This window comes from Rana temporaria, chromosome 8 (genome assembly GCF_905171775.1).
Source record: "Rana temporaria chromosome 8, aRanTem1.1, whole genome shotgun sequence".
NCBI lineage: Eukaryota > Metazoa > Chordata > Amphibia > Anura > Ranidae > Rana > Rana temporaria.
This window is the reverse complement of record NC_053496.1, coordinates 106,350,897-106,365,814: the sequence shown is the minus strand read 5'-3', so window position 1 is coordinate 106,365,814 and position 14,918 is coordinate 106,350,897. Positions and strand designations below refer to the sequence as shown.

Below are 14,918 nucleotides of genomic sequence, written 5' to 3'. Positions count from 1 at the left end.
GTAAAAATCCCAAATTTTGCATTGTCACCGGGGAATTTCCTCTCATATCTATATAGAACAGCAAAATCATTTTTTACACTATTTAAAACAAGTAGAAAAGATTGGATCAATTAAGGGGCCAACAGCTTGAAATTTAAGGGGGGGGGGGGGGGTGAAAGCCAAAGTTGGCACTCTCTGCCAACACCACTTTAACTGCCCCTGTCCACCCTACCAGATGCCAACACTACTTTTTGCGATAGTTACAAAAAAGCTTGTAAAATTACTTGTAGTCAACATTTAAAGGGTCCTTTCACATTTAAAAAACAGGTTCATGGGGGGGGGGTGTTTAGAACAGGCATGCGAGGGTTTGATTTAGCTGGGAGTGTCTTAGCAACACGTCAGGATGCCACATCTCTGGGATTTTTCAGTAAACAGCCTACATCTGTAGCAAAGGCCCCTGTTTAACTTTGGTCAAAACTACACAAGGTTTATCTAAATGTGTAGGTGAGGGTGAATTAACCCGTCAAAATAAATATTGCTGCAACATCTTAAAGTGGCAAACCCATGCAATGTCAAATGTGACCAAAAGGGCATCTTAGCATCCAAAAAGTGCCTAGAGAGACAACGCAAGTTGCTTTTTTTGGCCAGACTGGGTGACTAACTTTACTAGGCACCCCTCAATCTTTCTAAACAGCAAACAACCTATTCCTCAAATATGGAACTTGTCTTCATGCATAAACAATCAGCCATGTCCATGTGTCACTTCAAAGCAAAATCCATCTTAATATGGTAGGTAATCTTGAGTCCATAATAAAAGAATAAAACATTTTTTTGCAGGGGGGGGGGCATATATTTTGCAGCACTGCAGCCTGTTAAGCTCCACACTGTCATCCATTGATGGCAGGTGCAAAGGTGCAATGTCAAGTTCCTGCAGAATCTCAGTATAGCCGCCACCCCATATAGGCAGATAGTGAATTGCAGGAAAAATCAAGTATCATGATGGACTAGATCAGCCACCAAAAGGACATATTGAATAAAGTGCATTAGTTTGTAAAACGGTTGTTTTTTGTTTTGTTTTTTAACACTTACCAATTTGTAGTTTTTTTGAACTGCAACATCCCATGGCCATGCAAATTATTTTGGGATCACCTTCTGCTTCCATTATTGAAATGATCAAATCAGCATACACATTAACAAAATCTTCACATTTTTTGGCATATTTGGGAGGCAAAAGATCACACACTTTATCCAGAGCTTCTTTAATGTGTTCCTATTGGGAAAAAAAATAAATAAATACATACAAGACTAAGCAGATCTACACAAGACCCAAGGTTTTACAAACCCTTTCATACCCGTATACATTTTATACACACCCGTGACCGGTTACTGTCCAAAAACTTTTCCACTTTTTGTACAACCAGTTGACAGATTTCACAGAGAGGAAGATTTTCTGAGTCTTCACGCTCTGCAACCTAAAAGACAAATCAGTTAGTGCCCCCGCAAAAAGACTGGCCATGTTTGTCATCATCCCATATTACAGTGTCGACATTCCTATTACAGTCTGAGGCAATTTAAACCTAGCAAAAAACTGGGAACGTTATACCAACTTTCTACTCTATCCAAAACTTTGGGGCTCTTCTAAATGCTCCTCTCCTGCCAGGAGAAGAGCAGCTGCAAAAAACACTTAACTGGTTCCCGACCAGCTCATGCAGATATACTGCGGCAGAATGTCTCTTGGGCAAAATCCCATACATATATGGCTTCACCCAGGAGAGCCACCAGAGGGCGCACCACCTGCACAGCGGGGAACCTGATGCATGTGGCCAGCAGGCGTTTGTGTGTAAACACATCTCTGTGCTGTCTGAGAGGTCAGATTGGGTCTCATTTCCTATAGCGAGAGACCCCCCCCCCCCCAGTTAGAACACACCATTGGGAACACAGTCAACCCCTTGATCGCCCCCTAGTGTTAACCCCCTCCCTGACAGTGACATTTACATAGTAATCCATGCATATTTATTGCACTCATGGCTCTGTAAATGGTCCCAAAAATGTGTCAAAGTGTCCGACGCAACACTGTACAGCCAAAATGTGTTTTAGATGACAGCAACAAAGTTATAACCTCTCTAATTTTATTACAATTTGGGAGGATTCCATTCTTTGTCCTGGTGACCGCTGTCACCCAGAAAAGTGGATTTTAACTCTTTTGCATCTACAGCACTAGACATGTAAAGTATCCCAAAAAAAAAAAAAAAAAAAAAAAAAAAAAAAAAGGTACGCAACCCCCCCCCCCCCCCGACAGGGTTTTAACACTTACTCTATCCCAAGACTACAACCATTTTGGCTACACAGTAATAAGACTGAATAGGTTATTTAAAGCGGAGGTTCACCCAAACATCTATATCAGACCAACTTCTTTATACTTTTAACATGTACAGTGCGCACTTTTTTTTTTGCTGTACATGCCTTATAATCTATATTTGCAGTCTGGCTTCCGGGTACTTCTCCCCGCGGGAGTAGGCGTTTCTATGCCAAGGAAGAATGTCCTCTGGGAGGTCGCCCAGATGATTGACGTCCTTTCAGAAAAAGTTCCCCCCGACGGATAAGGCCCCGCCCCCCCATGTTGCATAGGCGCATCACAAGTCACATCGTTTTCGAAAGAAGCCAAACATGAAGAAGCTCTATGCGGCTTCTAGTAGGTGCGCAGGTGTCGTATAGAGCAGACTCACAGCTCTGCATGTTCGGCTTCTTTCGGAAACGCTGTGACTCGCCTACGCAATACAGGGCCTAATCCGCCGGGGGGGGAACTTTTTCTGAAAGGACGTCAATCTGGGCAACCTCCCAGAGGACATTCCTCCTCAGCATAGAAACGCCTACTCCCGCGGGGAGAAGTACCCAGAAGCCAGATTGCAAATAGATTATGCGGTATGTACAGCGTAAAAAAAAAAAAAAATAAAATAAAAAAAAAAAAGCAGACTGTACATGTTAGAAGTATAAAGAAGTTGGTCTGATATAGATGTTATTTGGGTGAACCTCCGCTTTAATCTGCTATAGCACACAAAAGGGTAACTTACTTTTATTGCTGGCTGCAGTTTCATTGCTGGAACAATTACTTTGGCGGGGATCAGATCCTGATGAGGGGAAGCCTTTGTGCACAGACCAGCACCACTGCATATTTCATTTGCTGTCTGAAAAAAGCACAGAGTCCACGTAAAAAAATAATATATATATATATATAAAAAATAAAAATGGTTTTATTTTAGAAAGCAATCATGAAGCTGGATTTCCATTCAAACAGGGGCATATTAATACATTTGTCAGCATGTGTTGAGTTACTAAAGCAGAAGCCCTGTTCAACCCCTGATCCCTCATGGTAGCACTATTTAAAAACAGTGCAGCCATGTCATTAATTCACAGCTATATGAATGAACTACAAGTCCCATTTTCTACTGCAGCAGACTGCCTGTAGTTCTCAAACTGTGAAGGCACTGGTGAGCATTATTGGTTCATTCTTCCTGCTCTTTAGTAACCGTCTGCTGGTACAGGCAGACAGCTGTACTACAAGTTTGCAGCTTGACATTGCATCTAGAAAACTGCTGATTGAGGGTGCAATGCTCTGCAGCTCCCAAGGAAAAAAAAAAAGAAAAAAAAAAGCGCTTTTTAAAACAGAACCCCCAGATGTTTTAGAGCATTATCCTGTATAGGAACTGCTGCTGTATGATAGAGCTCTGTATCCCTTTAAATTAAAAATCACTGGCGTTAGGCAAAACCTATTCAATTAAGGCAATACAAACACACACACCATTGGGTAGTCAGTTATCCTTTAAGGTCATTGACTGATGTGGCGGTAGGATTACAGACTTGACTGGCTGCATACCTGCTCCAGGTTACCCCTTTAAAAAGCCAAAACATTAGCAGCTCCCATATTTTTAACCTTACAGATTTACTTTGTTGGATTTTTTTTGCCATTTAAAAAATGCTTCCACTGACAATCACACGCATAACCACTAGGGAGAGCGCATATTCTGAAATCCTGGCACAACAGAACACAACTGTTACTAAACGTGGGGTACACACCAAGACAGTCTGCAAACGTTCGTCTGATTTTTTAGAATTACAGTAAATGGGAACAGATAAAAAGTCTTACAAATATTCCCGTACGACAGGCTTTGTTTATCGTTTCTGATCATGCGCATTCTCTGGTTTTTCTTGTATTAAAAAAAAAAAAAAAAGTTTCTGTTCCCGTATGAGAAGTTTTGGAGTTTGCCATGCAAAAATTCCTGAATCGGCTGCCAAAAAAGTTGTGTACACACTACAAAAATTCTTTGGATGAAAAAGTTTGCCCGATTTTTCTTGGTGTGTACGAGTTTTGCAGATAAAGTTAGAGAATTTATAGTATTTATGCATTCACTTTAAAGTAGTACCCATGGATAGCATCAAGGGACCAAACTTGCAGGAAAGGTTGAGGAACGAGAGTACTTAGGCCGTGATGATGTAAAGCAGAACCAAGCCCATAGATTCAGCTTTTTGTTTCCTTAAACTAATCTTCCACAAGGCATGTCATGAATGATAACCAAACTGCTTTTGCTCACAACACCATCGCATTGGCTGGTATCATAACCAACCCAATGTGCAGCACCATGGTAACTGCAGATCAGAGAGGCCAAGAAGTGATGCTTGGCAGAGTGTGAGAGATCAGCATTTCATTCTTTGCAGGTAAATCTCCCATCCCATAATTTCTACATCTGTCGCTACAAGCACAAAGGCTGAAACACCCATCTAAGATGATCCCTGCTCAATGTTCTGACATTCTCATTTAGAAGCCGTAATGCTAGCCAAAAAAAAAAAAAAATATAAAAAAAAAAGGATTCCCCCATCCATGCCAAACATGAATGAAGGAATATCCATTGACTGCCAATATACCCAACCAGCTGCCCACAGATGCTTGGAAAGCTACATTTGTAGGTGGCTCTTGCAGGTTCACTCATGAAATTTTGGCCAATTCAGCAGGAATCATTTGACATCTGAGCCACGTATGGCCAGTTTGAGACCCACCATGGAAAGGGCTCTAGGATACATGCAGCAAATTCTGGCCCATAAAGATGGCTGCAGGAAGGATGGACAGCTACATGGCCTTATGTTAAAACAGGTTTTACATTTGATTGACTGATCACTATTTCTTAATACTAGTTATATTCACTTAGTCCTTTTCCACTCTATACAGCGCAGCATTACTCCCTTTTTTTTACTATTTTTGGTTTGATACACTGTGCTGCAGCCATAACACACACACACACACACACACACACACACACACACACACACACACACACACACACACACACACACACACACACACACACTCCATATATCCATTTAGGCGGCCTTATGATTTTGCCAGGCTCGGAAACAGTTCTTCCCACGCACAGACATGTACCCACTGACACATCTCATTGACTAGGTCAGTGTTTTTCAACTCCAGTACTCAAGGCACACCAACAGGTCATGTTTTCAGGATTTCCTTTAGATGAAACGGCTGTGGTGATTACTAAGGCAGTGAAACTGAACAAATCACCTGTGCAAAATAATGGAAAGCCTGAAAACATGACCTGTTGGTGTGCCTTGAGTTGAAAAACACTGGACTAGGTTCATGCCTGTGCGTTTTACATAGACAGAGTCCATTTGAATGGGCTGCCATGCCCCGAATGAAAGAAGTCCCTGTACCATTTTAGAAATCACGGCCTGCACAGGAACAGAGGTTCCTAGCACGAGGACCATTTCCAGGGTGGGCGGTGTTCTGTTAAGTTTAATGGTGCCACATTTGTGTGGGGGGTTGTGACTATGTGTGCAGGTCCTGCAGCGGCACCACCTGCAGATGTGAACCTAGCCTAAGGGTTAAACACCATGCAAACCGGTTATGATCAATGGCAAATTATAACAAATTGGCACTAAAGAATGTCTTAATCTCAGCTCATGAGTGGGAACAGGAGAATGTATACCTAGCTCTATACCATCATACATTTGCAAAATTACTTTAATGGACAACCACTTTGCCTTATTTGAAAAGTAAATGAAATTTAGTGCAAGGCTGGAGGAATTTTCATTTAGCTGGTATAGGCAATATATAAAATTCTTAGGATATGCAAGGCTCTAGATGCTTGATCATTGTAGCCTTGAGATTTGCAATGCAGAAGTCACGAGTCCTACACAGGCTGAGAATACTAGTTTTTGGCTGCACAGTTCCAAGTCAGATATTAGTAGTTTAAGCAAAAATTATTTGCACGGCAATAAAAAATAAATATATCACGCCACATACCTGATGCTGAGCAGAGACAAAGGGGTGTAGCACCAAAGAGAAAGAGGTGGATTTCAGAAGGCAAGGAATTATTATTGATCATTTTACAAAATCTAAGATCACCAAAAATGCCACCAAGCAAACAGTGTCCTGTGCGTTCGCCAAAAGCATAATCAGAATGAGTGCGTTAGTTCTGTTGCATTTTGGGGCTGTAGGCATTTGTCAGTGTCAGCCTATTGGGATTGCTTTATTTGGCTACAGATAATCTGAATGAGCTGGATGCAGTGAGTTTTTGCCACATTTTGCAAATGTGTCCGAGGTGAATTTGGAGTGCGATTCTACACATTTCACAGATTCATATCCCTCTTTCCAACATCTAAAGTCAGATTTGAAGGACATCTATCAATGTATATAAAATCTGCCCCTGGCTGACCAAGTCCATTGGTAAAGAATTTTGTTACTACACAATGGAGCTGAGAAATACTGTATTTAAGCCTAGGTTCACACTGAATGCGGGTATGAAATCAGCTGAACGCAAACGGTTTCAAAGTGACATTTCAGTCCTACTGTGGGGGCGATTTGAGAGGCATCTGTGCGGGTTCATGCACAGATGTATATGGAAATCGCTAACAAAGTTGCCAAAAGTAGTGCAGGAGCCATTTGAGATCCTGTGCAGTGCCGTAAAGTCGGCGTTGCACAGATTTGGATGGCGCCACTAATCTGCTCCGATTTGGCATGTCACATCGACCCAATTTGGCATGCAATTTGACATCACATCGACCCAATATGAACGGGGCCTAAGTGGAACTTCTCTCCCCATCAGATTATTTTTAATCCTCATGCTGCTAGCATTAGTAAATCCTGTTTCTTTTGATTATTTCTTCAGCTACTTTCTATGCCTAAACAAATGTACATCCCAGGAGTCTTCAGGGAGGGACTCTCGGATAAGCACACTCCTGCATGCTTGAGTTAAGAGCAAATGATTCCAGGAAGTAAATGCTTCATAAATCATTTGCCCTTAACCAAGATGTCCAAGGCCAGAAATACTAGGGGTGTTTTTCAAAGCGATTTCTAAATAAAATGAAGCATGGAGACATAGATAGATGAGGGCGTTTGCTTTGAATAATTAGAGCCCTTGGTTTGTGGTGTTCAAATGCAGCCAAGATCCACTTTAAAGACCAAGTGCATATGTATCTCATACTAGGAGAAAAAGATAGAAGCGGAAACATAAGAAACCACCAAGCCAACCAAAAGTCTTAGTGCCAAGCCTTACTGTATAGCCAATTTTGCAACACATCGCGCCAGGTAATGTAGACTTAAACGCAGTACCGCTCTAATGCTCCAGAAGTGAATGCATGGTGGCGCGCTTTAGTGTATAGGCCATTTTATAATGCAGTGTCAGCCTTTGTAATCTGCAATATTTACCTCATATTTCACAATCACATTATTGGTGAATAACACTGCACATTTTAGTATCTGCACTATAGCTCTGGCATTAAATTCAGGTTAGGAAATAAAATTCCTTGCTGAACTGTGTTATGATCTCAGAGGATGGAGCTGCTGAGCCTTAAGGGGCACACACTGATCACCTGCCAAATGTTTCAATCTCTAGTTTAGTACAACTGGGTAGAAATATTGTATTTTGCTGCAACACTGTCACGGACAACTGAAAAACCCAAGTTGCTACATAGCAACTCTTGTGACTGAAGGTCATTGGATGGCTAAAATTTGCAGTTGACCCCATCCTGCCCATCTAATCCACAGCACCACCCTATGTTGTGGACATGTTTTACAATGTTCTATTACAGAACAGTGGACACATGTGCCCAGGGCTGTCATCATTGTAGGGGCCCCAGAGCATCACTTTGCACAGGGGCCCATGATGCCATTAGGATGGCCCTGTGCCAGCCACTGGCTCAGACAACCCTCAAGTCATATACAGCAAACAGGAAAAGATATACATGCAAACAAAGTAAAAATCTGGGCATACAAAGGTTATGTGCATGTAGTGGGCAGAGGACTGGACACATTCGTCCAGAACATTGGTCCTTCAAACAGAACTACACCAATTATGTTTTTTTTTTAGCAAGGAACATACATTCAATAATTATTTTACCAAAATAAGTGTGCTGTAAATTGCCTCCAGCATTGCTCCTGTTTTTTCCTGCTGGAGGCTGACATTTTGCTGAAGCCCAGAGTCCCTGAGCCCATGAGTAAATCAAAAAATGCAGGACTAAACCAGTATATTTAATAGTTACATTCCTGAAACATCAGGATTGCCAGCTCATTTTTTGTGTCCTCAGAGCACCTGAGCATGTGCAGAGCAAGGCAAGAGCGTATTACTGGATTTTAAACTATATAGACACAATTTTTTTTTTACATAGCTCTACCTGCAAAATGGGCTAGCAGGACTTACATTTTCTGCCTTGCATTCCACTTTAACATAGGCACCAGAGAAGCATGGCTCTTCAGTGTCAGTTATACAGGCAGAGCTGCCACTGATCACGACACAAGAGATTCAGTGTTTGTGGTCCAAGACTCCAGGATGCAGGTGATCCTGCAGGTCACTGGCAACAGCAATTACATGATCGGAAACAGGGATTTTTTTCAATATTCTTGGGGACAGAGTGACAGCTAGACTGAAAGCCAGAAGCAAAGTGTATTTTGGTGGCCCTCGACCAGTCACTAGAAGTGTATTGTGCTTGGAAATTAAAGACTGCAAGTGTGGAGTGGTTAAAGCATGACTCTGGGAATACAGTCTCCACTTGTAGTGGGGCTGGGCCTGCACTGCAGAAATTAAATACTGGCTTATGCCTAAAATTATAGTTTACACAATCCTCTGCTTCTAGACCAGCCCCTGCACTCGAGAGGAGGAAGATCCTCCAATATGGGGACCATAGTCCTGCAATAGACATGAGTACACTGAAAGCAGTCCCACTAAGGGAACAGATGCAGTTAACCTTGAGGCTTAAGGGTAGCCCGACTGCAAGGGAAGATTTTAGTTTTTCCAGAGTTTATCTTTAATTAGTACAGATATGGACACAAGGTTATTAGGATTTAAAAAAAAAAAAAAAAAATTCAAGGAGAAGAGAAAAAAAAAAAAATTTTAATTTAGACCACCTGTAGTGAGAATTTCATGGCAATATGCATATTAACATACACAATTTGGCTTACCAGTTGTATCGCCATTTGCAAAGCCAGTTCTGCATATTGATTAACGTAGGTCTTGCACTAGAAACAAAGCACATATATATTAGTACAGTTTCTACATAGTACATTTGAAAACAAATGTATAACCCGACTATTGTATTTTGGAAATGTAAACTACTGAGGCTCAGTTCACACTGGAAATGCGGAATGTGTGCCCGTCTGGTGCTTTGCAACAGCTCCTTTATTTTAATGGGCTGCAAAATGCACCGTACCTCAGGAAAAGTAGTGATCGCACTACACCAAGCCACATAGTAATGCAGCAACATGCAATTTGGTGTCTGCAAACACTTTTTGCGATCTGTCTTTGGAGTGCCATAATACATTGGCACCCACATGCAGATCACAAAGACAGCGCCTGCAGTGTGGGAAATTATCCTCATCACATTCTGGTGTGAGTCGGCCAAATTGGAGGAAAAAAAAATATTCTAAAATGTACTCCCAATTATTTTGGTATACATTTGGAGTTTACAAGCTGTAAACTTGTTTAGCGCCATACATAGTAAGTGGCGCCCTGGTATACCAAAGTCCACAGGTGAAAAGGGAGGGGGGGGGGGGGTGGGGGTGCAGAGTGGAGATTATATATACACAAAGAACTTTGCAAGTTTAAGAGTTATTTTATAATTTTTTTTATATAAAAAAAATATTTAATTATAAAAATAGTTGTAATTAGTTGCCTCACGCACATTTTAAAATCGAAGCAGTGTACTTTATAGACTGCCATGGCCAGACCACCGGGTTTGAAAAGTTATGACCAAGGCTTGTACGGCCATAGAATGGGGAGCTGCATTTTGACATTTTCCAAGTGCCACAGCAGAGGAACCTACATCACTTACAAACTGAAGTAGTTCAGGGAATGTTGAATGCAACACTTAGGAATGCCAACAGTATTTTAGATACAAAAAGTTTTTTACCATTTCAGAAAGTCCACCACCAAGCTGGTCACATTCTTTCAGTAAATTCTCAATCAACATTTGAGAGAAAGAAGAGTTGCTTTTCAGTTGGTCTTGAATATCACCAACAAGCTGTAGACAGTCCTGGCAGACATCCTTGTTCTTAAAAGAAATTTAGTCACGTTACTTTACAACATACATTCAGAAAACACACCAAAAGCCCCCAATGCAATAGCAGTCTAAGGCAAAGTTAAGGTAACCCACATGAAAACCATGGCTTCACCATATACCCTTCCTTCATAATCCCCGGTCTCCTGCGATTCCCACAATACCCCTTGTTCTAATTGTCTACCCCCTACACTAGAAATAGAATTACTTAAACATTTACTTAAACATTTTACTGCAGTTTAGATACAAAAATTTCATAACACATGCAAGAAAGCTGAATATTCAAAAAAATAACTGGGGCCATAGGTTTACTGCAACAAGAACAGGGAATGAGACTGATGCATACACAAAATTTGTATATATAAAATATATATATATATATATATATATATATATATATATATATATATACACACACACACACACAAAAGTTTGGACACACCTTCTCATTCAAAGAGTTTTCTTTATTTTCATGACTATGAAAATTGTAGATTCACACTGAAGGCATCAAAACTATGAAATAACACATGTGGAATTATACATAACAAAAAAGTGTGAAACAACTGAAAATATATTTGATATTCTAGGTTCTTCAAAGTAGCCACCTTTTGCAGCAGACACATCTCTACAACTGTTAGGAGGAGACTGTGTGAATCAGGCCTTCATGGTAGAATATCTGCTAGGAAACCACTGCTAAAGAAAGGCAACAAGCAGAAGAGACTTGTTTGGGCTAAAGAACACAAGGAATGGACATTAGACCAGTGGAAATCTGTGCTTTGGTCTGATGAGTCCAAACTTGAGATCTTTGGTTCCAACCCCCGTGTCTTTGTGCGACGCAGAAAAGGTGAACGGATGGAATCTACATGCCTGGTTCCCACCGTGAAGCATGGAGGAGGAGGTGTGATGGTGGGGGGGTGCTTTGCTGGTGACACTGTTGGGGATTTATTCAAAATTTAAAGCATACTGAACCAGCATGGCTACCACAGCATCTTGCAGCGGCATGCCATTCCATCCGGTTTGCGTTTAGTTGGACCATCATTTATTTTTTAACAGGACAATGACCCCAAACACACCTCCAGGCTGTGTAAGGGCTATTTGACCAAGAAGGAGAGTGATGGGGTGCTGCGCCAGGTGACTACCTCTTGAAGCTCATCAAGAGAATGCCAAGAGTGTGCCAAGCAGTAAGCAAAGCAAAAGGTGGCTACTTTGAAGAACCTAGAATATGAAATATATTTTCAGTTGTTTCACACTTTGTTATGTATAATTTCCACATGTGTTAATTCATAGTTTTGATGCCTTTCATAGTCATGAAAATAAAGAAAACTTTTTGAATGAGAAGCTGTGTCCAAACTTTTGGTATATATATATATATATATATATATATATATATATATATATATATATATATATATATATATATATATATATATATATATATATATATATATATATATATATATATATATATATATATATATATATATATATATATATATATATATACACACACATATACACACACACACACACACACACACACACACATACATACATATACAGCTCTTAAATGGCTCCATCGCTGTGAGTCTAGGATCCAACATTGCTCCTGGCATTTGTGCCAACAGGACCAGCACTAACCACACACCTTCGTACAACCAGAAATATTTGTATGTTAAATGGCACAAAGGAGTTCTGCTTTGTTAATATTTATATTTTACCTTAGGTGTTAGGTCAATCTTCTCTTGGTGTTTAAAAAGAATGGGCAGCTTGGGGAGGTTGGCCATAAATGGAGGCACCATCTTAGACAAATCCACATCTGGAATCTCATTTGTTGTAATCTGAACAGATTTCAGGCTTGCCAAGTATTGCTGCAAAGATTTGCACAGACCAAGAGCACAGCAAGGCACACTTGGGTTGCTCTGTAAAAAGAAATTGCGCATGTAACTGGGTCTAGATGAAAGCATGAACTGCCACAGAAACAAAGAAGAGGGGGGGGGGGGGTGGTACATAGTATAAGTCAATCATGCATGAAGCACAAAACATTAAGAACCCAAAACACACGCGTCCCATTTCTGACCTCAGCCCCCAACATACTTTTTCTGACTTATGATCCAATGGAGTAAACAGTTTTTATACATGCCTGAACCGAAACAAGTTCACGCAAAGTCATTGTTAAAAAATGTTAAGTACACTTCATAGTAATAGATTTTTTTTTTAAACATGCTTAAACAGCCAGCAAACATTGGTTTGTCAGTCAAACAGTTGCTTCCGGATATTTAAACAAAAATGTGCCCTTCTAATCTTTTATTCAAATAGATGTAATGTACTGTGAAAAAAAAAAAAAAAAAGTACACTTCTGGCCTCAGAAGCTGGCCTTACCTCCTTTGGCCATAAACCTCCATTTTCAATTCGTACCTATAGGCAAGCCTTATTTACTGTACCTATTGGGTAAGTATATATCTCCTAAACGTGCGCAATTTAGAATATTTACGCTGTCCTCAGTGTGTGCGCCGCGAAGAGCGTCATGCGACTCTCGCCAGTCAGAGCCAGAGTCCACTGCCCCAGGAGGAAGAGGGGCGAAGATGGATGCGGCCTCCAGCAAGGACAGCACAGGCTTCGTTTTGCAGGCAAGTGCCACATAATGGGCTAGTATTCAATGCATACTAGCCAGTTATGCTTTTACTTTGCAGGGAACAAAAAGAGGAAGTAAAACCCATCAGGGTTTACTTCCTCTTTAAGGGAAAGGTTACTTCTTTTCTGGTCAGGGCCTATTCCACCAGGGGTGTCAGTTCTGGGCAATTCAGCCTCAAGCTTCCATTGTTCAAGCTTGTAAGGCCGCCATTTGCTTACGTATACCAAGTTTTACAAGGTAGGAAGAAATCCAAATGCCTCTAAACGCCAGTTTTGGGCAGAAGGTCTTTCAGGTGGCTCTATAGTACAGTTTTACCCTGTTTTTGGCTTGCTATTGCTGCTCACCTATCCAGTTTAGTACATCCAATGGGCATGACTATAGGATGCTCCATGTCTTGCGATGTACGATTAAGTAGCATTTTCCCTAGGATACCTCCCCATTTGTCAATTTTTCTTACTACAAAACTTGCATAAGCTGTGCGGGGGAACCACTTTTTTGGGGTTAATTTTTTTTTTCATGATCTCATGCTTTCCAGCCTGGAGGAGAGATGTGAGGTCTTATTGAGCCCACATCTCTCTATAAAGAGGACCTGTCACACTGATTCCCATTACAAGGGATGTTTACATTCCTTGTAATAGGAATAAAAGTGACAAAAAAAAGATATAAAAAAACGCCCATTCCCCCCCCCCCCCCCCCCCCCCCCCCCCCATCAGCTCGCGCTCAGAAGCGAACATGCTTGCAAGTCCCACCCACATATTTAAACGCTGTTCAAACCCCCACATGTGAGGCATTGTCGCGTGCGTTGGAGCGTGTGCAACAATTCTAGCACTAGACCTCCTCCAACTCAAAAATGGTAACCTGTAAAAAAAATTCAAGCGTCGCCTATGGAGATTTTATAGTACTGAAGTTTGGGGCCACCCCCCCCCCCCCCCCCCCAAAAAAAAACCAATAGTTTTAACCCTTCTCTTTAGAATACTAATCAGCATTGTGTACAAAAACTCCCAATAAGCTTTTAATCTTTGTTACAAACAAAATCACACAACTTACAAATTCTTGCTCAATTATGTTTAGAACCAATGGGTAGTATTCTGCGATCAGCTGCTTGCATTCTGAAACCAATGCAGGATCCCTAAGAATCTCACAGGCTTTATTCAAGAGTGTCAGGGTTTCAGTCTGTGAAGAGAATCAAATACATGTCTATTAAGTTATTACAAGGTGCATTTCAGATTTATTCCACAATAAGAGCAGCATCTTGGATCATTACAAACATGCTTTGGAGGTTACGTAGTCTCACTCCTCCCTGGCTTCTCCAAATTCCTTTTTAATGGTGGAAACCACCAAAAAGGTTTTCTTAGTTACCTAGACAGGGTAATTCCAATGACAATTCTTGTCATTATGAAGTAAACTTATCACATCTGACAAAAGTGTTTACTTCATCTGTCAGATTTTGATGCACAACATTCTATTCTTGACAAAGATGATTTCCATCCACAGAATACATACCTGAGTGATATTGTCTTTTAAGAAGTTTCCCACTACTGTAACAACTTCCTTGCATATTTCACACGGGGTAGAATTCTAGAAAAAAAATACAAAATAGGTTTGCAAGCATAAATAATTTTCAATCCTAGTATGAACACAGCGATTGAACAATCTGTTGATTCCTGTGTACCCAAAAGGCCAGGCTATACAAAATATCTTACAGCACCCAGAAGTCTCCAGGTTTGTGACAAAAGTGAGCATCTTG

At 40.8% G+C, this 14,918-nt stretch overlaps 1 protein-coding gene across 2 annotated transcripts in view; it reads right to left on the bottom strand.

Moving 5' to 3' along the window:
* The window catches only part of LOC120908951 (prosaposin), a 35,549-nt gene that overhangs the window by 6,832 nt on the left and 13,799 nt on the right, over positions 1-14,918 (bottom strand). The window contains exons 3-11 of one of the 2 annotated variants that reach the window (XM_040320482.1): positions 14,675-14,749; positions 14,219-14,344; positions 12,258-12,458; positions 10,393-10,533; positions 9,446-9,502; positions 6,293-6,298; positions 3,051-3,164; positions 1,353-1,451; positions 1,069-1,249 (exon numbers count right to left, since the gene is read on the bottom strand). In XM_040320482.1, the coding sequence (XP_040176416.1) occupies positions 1,069-1,249; positions 1,353-1,451; positions 3,051-3,164; positions 6,293-6,298; positions 9,446-9,502; positions 10,393-10,533; positions 12,258-12,458; positions 14,219-14,344; positions 14,675-14,749 (1,000 nt within the window). The remainder of the gene's footprint in view (positions 1-1,068; positions 1,250-1,352; positions 1,452-3,050; positions 3,165-6,292; positions 6,299-9,445; positions 9,503-10,392; positions 10,534-12,257; positions 12,459-14,218; positions 14,345-14,674; positions 14,750-14,918) is intronic. The other variant, XM_040320483.1, reaches the window with a different exon arrangement.